This window comes from Clupea harengus, chromosome 19 (assembly GCF_900700415.2).
Source record: "Clupea harengus chromosome 19, Ch_v2.0.2, whole genome shotgun sequence".
Classification (NCBI taxonomy): Eukaryota; Metazoa; Chordata; class Actinopteri; order Clupeiformes; family Clupeidae; genus Clupea; species Clupea harengus.
Genome location: NC_045170.1, coordinates 891492 through 902665, shown reverse-complemented (window position 1 = coordinate 902665; position 11174 = coordinate 891492). Strand labels below are relative to the sequence as shown.

Here is an 11174-nt window from a genome sequence, read left to right as displayed (position 1 = left end):
CAGACAAAAAGAGTTTCCATCTAACTCATTTATATCTTTTATGCGCATTAGGGCTGAACGATTTGGGAAAATAATGTAATTGCGATTTTTTTCCCCCCAAATATTGCGATTGCGATTTGATATGCGATTTTTTTATTTTATCCACATTTTTTTCCCAACAAATCGTAATGAATGATTTTAATTCAAATATGACCAACACAATATTAGATACATTTAGTGTAAAATATTATTTCCCACATTTTACATTTTTATTTAACGGCTCATTACAGAATCAAGAACAACAAATCGGTGCCTTTGCCACTGTGCATTTAAGTTATTTAAACAAAGTCATTGTAAGAATAAACACAAGGCATGCACTTTTTAAACACTGTGTGCAAAATGTACCACGTTTTTAATCGCGAACGTTGCGGTTAGAAAATCGCGTTCTATCATATCGTGATTAAATCGCAAATGCAATTAATCGTTCAGCCCTAATGCGCATCCATGAAAATTCAGTTAAACAAAATGCGAATCAGTGCAGTTTCATCATATACAATATAAGGTTGTCAGTGCAACTTTAACAGGAAAACGTAAATAAACAAATGCAAATTCATGCGAATGAACCCATTTAATTGAAACTTAGTCTCATTATACCAGAACGGCGAGTTAATCCACCCCCCTCTAGCAAATCAAATGTTTATTCGCAATAGAAGATTTTATACGAATTTCAAGTGTTTCCAGTCAGGGTTTATTATTCGAATGGTCAAAATGTGCATTAAAAACTTGGATGGAAACCCAGCTAATGTAATTAACCCCTCCCTTTCTGAGAATACACACTGCCACCATACTTACTGAGCCTTCTGACATTCCTCCACTACTGGCTGAAGCCTGAGGAAAGCTTCATCAGATCTGATGTACTTCTTCAAGTCAAACACATCCAGGTTCTGTTCTGATGTCAGCAGCACAAACACTAGAGATGACCATTGGGTAGGTGAGAGTTCAGCTTCAGAAAGTGTCCCAGCACTCAGGAAGCTCTGGACCTCTTCCACTAAGGAGTGATCATTGAGTTCATTCAGACAATGGAAGAGGTTCAACCTTCTTTCTGATGAAGGAACCTCCCTGATATTTTCCTTAATGTAACTGATTGTTTCTTCATTGTCGATCTGATTTTGTCCTCTCTGTAGTAGGCCATGCAGGAGAGTCTGGTTAGACTCCAGAGAGAGGCCAAGAAGAAAACGGAGGAATAGGTCAAAGCGTCCATCTTCATGCTCCAAAGCTTTGTCCACGGCACTCTTGTGTAAGATGATCATGGATTTATGCACTGATCTCTTTTTCAGAATCATAAAGACTTTTCTGGGGGCTTGTTTTGGAGAAATTAGATCTTTCCTTTTAGTTATTAACATCAGAAGCACATATAAAGCTGCAAGGTACTCCTGGATGCTCAGATGCAGAAAACAGTACACCTTTTCCTGATGAAGCCCTGATTCTTCTCGAAAGATCTGGGAACAGATGCCAGAGCATACTGCTGCCTCTCTGACATCAATGCCACACTCTCTAAGGTCTTCTTCATAGAAAATCAGATGTCCCTTCTCTAACTGTTCATATGCCAACTTTCCAAGACCACGGATTACTTTCTGGTTCCACTGTGGATCAAGGTCATGCACATTTTCAAACTTTAGGCTCCTCTGTTTGGTTTGAAAAATAAGGAAATAGGTATACATCTCTGTCAAAGTCTTTGGAATCTGTCCACCTCCTGAAGAGCCAAGAATCAGCCCAAGAACAGTAGCAGCAATCCAACAGAACACTGGTATGTGGCACATAATGTGGAGACTCCTTGATAATTTGACGTGAGAGATGACTTTGCTGGCAAGATTCTGATCACTGATCCTCTTCCTGAAGTACTCCTCCTTCTGTGGGTTATTGAACCCTTGTACCTCTGTGACCCGGTCAACACACTCAGGTGGGATTTGATTGGCTGCTGCTGGTCGAGAGGTAATCCAAAGTAAAGCAGAGGGGAGCAGATTACCCTTGATGACATTTGTCAGGAGTACGTCCAATGAGGTGACCTCTGTCACATCAGTCAAACTTTCATTATTCTGAAAGTCTAGTTGGAGTCGACATTCATCCAGACCATCAAAGATGAACAACGCTTTGTACTTCCCTTGGCTGGGAAAAGTTGACTGCTTTATTTCTGTGAAGAAGTGGTGGAGGAGATCCATCAAAGAGAGCTGATTTTCTCTCATGAGGTTGAGCTCCCTAAAAAGCAGTGGATATATGAAATGGATATCCTGGTTTTCTTTCCCCTTTGCCCAGTCCAGGATGAACTTCTGAACTGAGACAGTTTTACCAATGCCAGCAACTCCTTTTGTGACAACACTTCTGATTGGTTTGTCTTGGCCAGGTAAAGGTTTAAAGATGTCACTGCATCTGATTGATGTCTCCTGTCCAGCTGGTCTCTTGGATCTTGATTCAATCTGTCTGACTTCATGCTCTTCATTTACTTTTCCACTTCCTCCCTCTGTGATGTAGACCTCTGTGTAGATCTTTTCTAGAAGAGCAGAGCTTCCTTGCTTGGGTATTCCTTCGAAAACACTCTGGTACTTGTTTTTGAGATTTCTTTTGAGCTCAGACTGACAAACTACGTCCATCTCTATTTAAAAAAAAAAAAAAAAAAAAACATAATAATGTTTTGCAAGCCACTGACACTGAGGACAAACAATAGCTGTTTCTTTTTTTCCTAATTTTAGCTAATTGGTGCAAAAAAAATGCAAATGTAAACAAAGGAAGAATTCTTACTTTCTTGCAGTTTATCAGCGAGATCTTGCTGCTCCATATTCCTAAGGAAGTGCAGTGCCATCTTCAGAGCCCCTTCTCTGGCTTCACTCTCATCCTCCTCTTTACTCTCAAAGTTTTCTTGGTAATCTGGACTCAGCATCCTCTTGAATCTCTTCAGCTCATTCTTCACAAAGGTGATGATCTTCTCCTCTAACACCTAAAGCACAAATATCTGGTTACGGTCTGCAGTGCATTGCATTACAGAGCACTGATACACTACTTATATGTATCTTAACCCTGAACCTGGTATTTGTAAGTACAAAGTAATGTTCTATTACTTAATGATCCTCAGTATGACATATTCTATTACACTGCATGTATTAGCGTCATTACAATATTGAAAGGCCACTGTGAAAAAGTGGGACAGCAAATAATAACAGAATGCCAGGTAGCTAACGCTCCACGCATATTATTATGGTATACGTGTATATATGATTATCATCGTGGCTGGTATTGGATTTGTTTTGGTGTTCATCTGTTTAAGAACACTGTAGAAACTTGCTGCTGAATGAACTATATATAGGGTAGAGATGTCAACTACAGTTGGCAGCTGGACCCTGGGAGAGAGTAATGAGATTAAAAACTACTGCATGACCAGTGCAGAACATTTAGACAGACAGTGGAGCCTTATGTAACCCATGACTATATGTTAACAATGTTGCAGGACATTACAAATGAACAAAGAAATGGAAAAAAAGGACTGAGCCCTTCTTACATGGGACGGATGGTTGAGCCTATGACAGCTCAGTGAATTTTCGCATAGGATCAATTCATACAACATTATCTAAACGCTTGTCTGTCCAAAATATGAAATATTAACTCACAACAGCCCACTTTATCCCTTAAATATATTTGCTGTACATGAACTGTATTCTCTCTCCCTGGTAAAGTACTGATCCTTCTCTAAAGGTCTGGGTGATAATGCCAATGTGTACTGCTTCTCTGACATCAATGCCAGTCAGGTCTTCTTCATGAAAGATCAGACTGCCCTTCTCTAACTGGTCATAGGCTAACCACCCAAGAGCAAGGACACTGCAGTGGATTCACTGGTACTCTAACCATCGCTGGCTGTCCTCTTGTGTGCAGTTTTCTCATTGCTGTGAACTCAAAACTACCCACCTAAACTTCCACTGCTGATTGAAACTCCCTCTCTAATAGATTGCAAATGTTTACAGAGATACAGAAGAGGTCAATACTAATCAATACAAGTTTGGAATCACCCAGAAAATTACCATTTTTTTCATCCATCAAATAAGTTGTAAAATGAAAAATTGTGAAGACAGTTACAAGGTTAGAATACAACAATGTTGTGCTGGTGTGTGTGTGTGTGTGTGTGTGTGTGTGTGTGTGTGTGTGTGTGTGTGTGTGTGTGTGTGTGTGTGTGAGTGTGTGAGTGTGTGTGCGTGTGTGTGCCTCTCTTTATCTCCTGGTTAACGCTAGTCTGCACTGTTCTGTGAAGGGTGTTGTGCACACCTTGGTAAGATATATTCAGTAACCAAATGTCTTACATGTAATAACTTTCTTTGTACAATCGGTAACACCTTAATTGAAAGGGTTGACATGAGAATGACATGACACTGTCATAACCATAACATGACATAACATGCCATAACAGGCCCAATGATTAAACGTATATACTTATAACTATAAGTTTAATTCTGGTCATCTTATTTTAATTAAATGTACATTTGTGAGTAATTCCTTATACTTTTTAGTGGTGGTGTATTTTACTAAATATGAACATATATCAGCAGCACTGCATTAAATGTGTGCATCAAACCTGGAATATGTGCTTCAGATCCCCATGTTGACTCTGGGTGAACTGGTCACTGACAGCATCTGGTTTACATTCCTCCATTTGGCTTCTGGGGATGGAAAATCAAACTGAAGAAATATGGAGCTAACCTTTAAACATCAACAAAAGCACAGTTGACCCTGATTAAAACTACCCAGCTTGCTATCTGATGTACTGTGCTGTAAACACTGTGCTGTAAAAGTTGGTCTTATATTTCCACAGGATTACGAGCCTATATCAGAATCCTAGCGAATAGACTGAGTGGCTTATGAAAACAAAACGTGTTAAAAACCTGCATCATGTGCCTTTCAGTAACGTATGAAGCAAACGTATCCAAATGTGTATTTCCTTGCCTCTGGGATTTGGGGTCTGCAATTGTTTTGTATTTTCTATGCTGTAATTATTTCAGAAATATTTTTATTTATTTGTAAATTGATATTTTGTTTTTTTTAGTCCAATGCCATTGCATATTGGATACTATTGGATACTGTCAACCACACACAAATGATTGGTAATTCAATTAAATACGGTTACAAAGTATTTATAGAAAGATTGTTGACATGAGTCTGTTTCATGGACTTGCCTTGATGCATTTGTACCATCTTCATTCTGGAAGTTGATGTGGCGACCCTCTGACCAGTCACTCTTCATGGACACACAAGTGGGTGCAGGTGATGGAGGTCTCTCCTGAAGGACGTGTCTATCACACAAAATAGCACACTTGATTTACTACAGAGGCATTTATCCATCATTTCCTGACTATTTCGTCTAACCTTGATTCATTTGTATCTTCATTTTGGAAGTTGATGTGGAATTAAATCCAATTACAAAATATTCATGGAAGGCATCATTTCTTATACTGTACACACATGTCCTACAGGAGAGCGTGGGAATTGTAGTTTTCTCCTCTCACTACTGTACACACATGTCCTACAGGAGAGCGTGGGAAATGTAGTTTTCTCCTCTCACTAACCCTTCCTAGCATACCCTTGACACGAGTCTGTTTCATGGACTTGCCTTGATCCATTTGTACCATCTTCATTCTGGAAGTTGATGCGTCGTTCATGTGACTGGTCACTCTTCATGGACACACAAGTGGGCACAGGTGATGGAGGTCTCTCCTGACGGACGTGTCTATCACACAAAATAGCACCCATGATTTACTACAAAGGCATTTATCCATAATTTCCTGGCTATGCCTTCTTGCCTTGATTCATTTGTATCTTCATTTTGGAAGTTGATGTGGAATTAAATACAATTACAAAATATTCATGGAAGGCATCATTTCTTATACTGTACACACATGTCCTACAGGAGAGCGTGGGAATTGTAGTTTTCTCCTCTCACTACTGTACACACATGTCCTACAGGAGAGCGTGGGAAATGTAGTTTTCTCCTCTCACTAACCCTTCCTAGCATACCCTTGACACGAGTCTGTTTCATGGACTTGCCTTGATCCATTTGTACCATCTTCATTCTGGAAGTTGATGCGTCGTTCATGTGACTGGTCACTCTTCATGGACACACAAGTGGGCACAGGTGATGGAGGTCTCTCCTGACGGACGTGTCTATCACACAAAATAGCACCCATGATTTACTACAAAGGCATTTATCCATAATTTCCTGGCTATGCCTTCTTGCCTTGATTCATTTGTATCTTCATTTTGGAAGTTGATGTGGAATTAAATACAATTACAAAATATTCATGGAAGGCATCATTTCTTATTTTGATTTGGATATTTAAATTCAGCCATTGAAGTGAACTGGCCAGAGTTTTAATGATACTGCTGTGCACAGAAATATGAATATGAAATCTGGAATGCAAGAGCGTGTGAAATGTAGTTTTCTCCTCTCACTACTGTACACACATGTCCTACAGGAGAGCGTGGGAAATGTAGTTTTCTCCTCTCACTACTGTACACACATGTCCTACAGGAGAGCGTGGGAAATGTAGTTTTCTCCTCTCACTACTGTACACACATGTCCTACAGGAGAGGGTGTGCCTCCAAAATTAGTTCCTGTTCTGCTGGTAGAATGAGGTGCCAACAACAGCTGTAAGGAATTTCATTGTTTGGAACAAGTAACACAGAAGCTGTATAACTTACCTGTAATCTAAAGGTTCTTTGTTTCTTGACCAAATATCTTGCTGTGACACTCTAAATTCACTGTTTGTGGACTTCCTGCTGTGTGCGTGGACAGTATACCTTTTTAAGCATACCCTTGACATGAGTATGTTTCATGGACTTGCCTTGATGCATTTGTACCATCTTCATTTTGGAAGTTGATAAAGCGATCTTCTGAATGGTCACTCTTCATGGACACACAAGTGGGCACAGGTGATGGAGGTCTCTCCCGACGGACGTGTCTATCACACAAAATAGCACCCATGATTTACTGCAGAGGCATTTATCCATAATTTCCTGACGATTCCATCTTGCCTTGATCCATTTGTATCTTCATTTTGGAAGTTGATGTGGAATTAAATCCATTTACAAAACATCCATGGAAGGCATCATTTCTTATTTTGATTTGGATATTTAAATTCAGCCATTGAACTGAACTGGCCAGAGTTTTAATGAAGCTGCTGTGCACAGAAATATGAATATGAAATGCAAGAGCGTGTGAAATGTAGTTTTCTCCTCTCACTTCTGTACACACATGTCCTACAGGAGAGCGTGGGAATTGTAGTTTTCTCCTCTCACTACTGTACACACATGTCCTACAGGAGAGCGTGGGAAATGTAGTTTTCTCCTCTCACTACGTGTCCTACAAGAGAGCGTGTGAAATGTAGTTTTCTCCTCTCACTACTGTACACACATGTCCTACAGGAGAGCGTGGGAAATGTAGTTTTCTCCTCTCACTACTGTACACACATGTCCTACAGGAGAGGGTGTGCCTCCAAAATGAGTTCCTGTTCTGCTGGTAGAATGAGGTGCCAACAACAGCTGTAAGGAATTTCATTGTTTGGAACAAGTAACACAGAAGCTGTATAATTTACCTGTAGTCTAAGCAGTTGACAGTAGACTGACTGAATGACACTACTCAGAGCTGTAAATATTTTTTTAGGAGTATTTCTTTGAAATGTCTTATAAGATCACTGTTGAGTAAAGCACTCATGTAAGTGTACCAACTTAAACATAAAACTGGTGGAGGAATTCAGAGTCCTGGACTGTGACTCATTCAGAATTTAGAATAATTATCCATATTTGTGTTAATTTGATCAAACTCATTTTCATACAGTGTAGGCCTACGTCATGTTTTCCACCAATGGTGTTGAACAGTGCATGACTTGCTGTTATGAAAAGGAAGTAAACACACAGAAAATGTTGGCAATTTGGGGATTTTTTTTTGGGAGTAAGCTATTAGCCTAAGTGGAGTAGGCCTATAGGTCCACTAAAAAGCCCAAGAGCCACAGAAACACACGGACATATCAGCTTCATTTAACATCACACATAATTCAGATGATGCATTACCTCTGTCCCTCTGGAGCGTCTCCTGGTGTTTCCATTGCTCAGCTTCTCTTCATGGACACACAACTGGCTTCAGTAGAAACAAGGAATCAAAAACAATAATGTATCTGAAAACACATTACATTTCTCACAAATATAAAAGTGGTGAGGAGGCACACAGGGGGTGAGGGTGAGGAGGCACACAGGGGGTGAGGGTGAGGAGGCACACAGAGGCACACAGAGGGTGAGGAGGCACACAGAGGCACACAGAGGGTGAGGAGGCACACAGAGGGTGAGGGTGAGGAGGCACACAGAGGCACACAGAGGCACACAGAGGCACACAGAGGGTGAGGGTGAGGAGGCACACAGAGGCACACAGAGGGTGAGGAGGCACACAGAGGGTGATGGTGAGGAGGCACACAGAGGCACACAGAGGGTGAGGAGGCACACAGAGGGTGATGGTGAGGAGGCACACAGAGGCACACAGAGGCACACAGAGGGTGAGGAGGCACACAGAGGGGGTGATGGTGAGGAGGCACACAGGGGGTGAGGGTGAGGAGGCACACAGAGGGGGTGATGGTGAGTAGGGCAATTGGTTATTGTTTCCAGGCAAAGTCTAGAGAACCACCCGTGTAGAATATCTACAGTGTCAGGTTCAAAGGTATACACAAAAACAGAAAATAAACAATGGCATGAGAGTCAATGAGTCGATGATTCAGCATGAATCATCTGGCAGAGCAATATTGATGCAAAAAAACTGCAGCAATATTGCTCTGCCAGATGATTCATGCCGAGTCATTACAAATGAAATACTAGAAACTGCTCCATTATTGAAGCGGTTTATAGTATTATTGAGAAGCAGTAGGGCTGAAGTAGCAAGTACCCACGAGAGACTTTGGCATTGTGGTCAGGATGCAGGTTTAGTACCCCATAGTCCTGGGTTCAAGGCCAGGGGTCACAACATACTTCTTGTCAGCCATGTTGTACTGTGTAGGAGGGCCCTTAAGCATGCGTCATATCCTGCCACCCTCGCTATTCTTGTGTAACTAAAATTCTGATGTACCATGCCAGCCAACCATAACTAAACATGAACTAAATTCCCACACACCATACACAGCCTCTCCGTCTCCTATATCACTTTATGCTAAGGCATTAATACTGATACTACCTGACATATTAACTGATGTTAATTGTTTATCTTATTGTATCTGTTTATCATCTTGATGCAGGTGTGTGTGTGTGTATGTAAGGACAGCCAAAATGTTACCAACGACGGAGATCACCAGGCTGGAAGGTTTGTACGTGTCTGAACCTTATGGGACAGTAGAAAGAATTAGATTGATAAATATTGCGGAAAATACAAATAATCTGACTCCATTAAATATTAAATGACCTACAATATTACTGTCACGGGACTTCAGGACGCAGAGATGTTCAGTTCAAACAGAGGCTTTATTTGCAACACAAAAAAATATCTAGCTTTCTAACTGATGTACTTTGGCGATATGTTTGGCAACACTGTGCTGTAAAAGCTGGTCTTACATTTCCACAGGGTGCCGAGCCTCTATCAGAAACTTAGTTAATAGACTGAGTGGCTTATGAAAACAAAAGATGTGCTTATTTCAAAACCATCCCTCAGTATTATTATTCCAAAACCGTACCTCAAAAATTGTTAAAAACCTGTGCCTTTTAGTAACATACGAAGCAAATGTATCCAAATGTTTTTTTTTTCTCCTTGCCTCTAGGATTTTGGGGCTGCACCTTCTGTCTGTTTTTGTAATTTTGTAATTTTGTAATCATTTCAGAAATAAATCTTTTGGGGTTTTTAGTCCGAAGCCAGAGGAAGCTGGAAAGGAAAGTTTGGTATTTAAATTAAGTATTACAAAGTATGTATTAAAAAGATTATTTGTTTCTTGACCAAATCTATGTGCATCTATTGCATTGAAAATAGCATCCATGAGCACGCCTATGATCCTCAGAGAATTCTCTAGTAGTTTAGATTTGTTTCTTGACCACATACGTGGAAGACTACAGGAACTCTACTAGAGTTCCTGTTCTGCTGGTAGAATGAGGTGCCAAAAACAGCTGTAATAAATTGTATTGTTTGGAACAAGTAATACATAAACTGTATAAATGACCTGTAGTCAAAGCAGTTTTTAATAAAACCATCATATTACGTCTATCAGTACTGCATGTTACAATCTGATTATTCATATTGTCAGTATCGTTTTCTACAGTAGGCTATCGTATAGAATTACCTTGTTTGATTGACTTATTAATCGCCAAGTTGTGGTAAATATGCAAGGTGCCTATTAATATTCTGGTTTATATCTGTATGTAGTAAACGTTATGGAATACAAAGTGTTGTGATTGATCTGATATGCTAGCTAGTAATAACATAAACTGTGCTGCCCCAGCAGCAATGAGCAGAAGACGGCAATTCTGTCGACCAGCGGCAGCGAGAATCATCAATCAGATGACAACTCACTTGACCGTCACCAAACCGAGAGGGTACATTCAGCTAAAATAAGTTGAAAATAAGTAACTTGCTGTGTTAATTTTTCATGAAATAACAGGTTAGCCCGACAAGGTTCTGATGAAAAATAAAACCACACGAACTGTAGATAAGCTGAACAGCAGAACATTCTTAAGGCATTAGACTCAGGTTTCCCAAAGAGTGGTACCTGTAGGGGGGATAGGGGGTGAACCTGGTCAGACCAGCGGTGCAGATGATATTTTTGAACTGGGGGGGACGCTAACATCGCCTAATCAGCTGTACAGAGTTATTAACTGATGATTGTCGCCTTACGTAGGGAGAGTGGTGGGGACGGATCGGGGTCACTATGAATCTGGGGGGGACATGTCCCCCCAGTCCCCAGTGCCATCTGCGCCCCTGGGTCAGACCCACTACTTTAGTCTAAATAGTAGACTTCATATAATTGTCCAAGAGCGCCCTACTCTGGGTTGAACTAATTCTGTTTTGCAGATGCACCTGCTCCAATGGCCATCAATGAAATTGCTATGCTGAAATTGAAACTGGATGCTGAAATGGAGAAGGGGAACTTTCCGAGTTAATGTTCAGCCATTGTTGAAATTACATTGTATCCTGTTGTGTG

The 11174-nt window shown here is 40.5% G+C and overlaps 1 protein-coding gene across 6 annotated transcripts; it reads right to left on the bottom strand.

Moving 5' to 3' along the window:
* Nucleotides 1-592: 592 nt before the first annotated feature.
* Nucleotides 593-8173, bottom strand: LOC116225056 (NLR family CARD domain-containing protein 3-like). 6 transcript variants are annotated; one of them, XM_042710574.1, is made up of 5 exons: nucleotides 8083-8173; nucleotides 6061-6177; nucleotides 4595-4679; nucleotides 2776-2971; nucleotides 799-2629 (listed from the first exon to the last, which is right to left on the bottom strand). In XM_042710574.1, the coding sequence occupies exons 1-5, from the start codon at nucleotides 8115-8117 to the stop codon at nucleotides 828-830; spliced, it is 2235 nt and encodes a 744-aa protein (XP_042566508.1). In that variant the 5' UTR covers nucleotides 8118-8173; the 3' UTR covers nucleotides 799-827. The 6 variants fall into 6 exon arrangements, with proteins under 6 accessions (XP_042566513.1, XP_042566508.1, XP_042566510.1 ...); XM_042710576.1 differs by lacking the exon at nucleotides 6061-6177 and adding an exon at nucleotides 6858-6974 and having other exon boundaries at nucleotides 8083-8171; XM_042710575.1 differs by lacking the exon at nucleotides 6061-6177 and adding an exon at nucleotides 5193-5309 and having other exon boundaries at nucleotides 8083-8155.
* Nucleotides 8174-11174: the final 3001 nt, after the last annotated feature.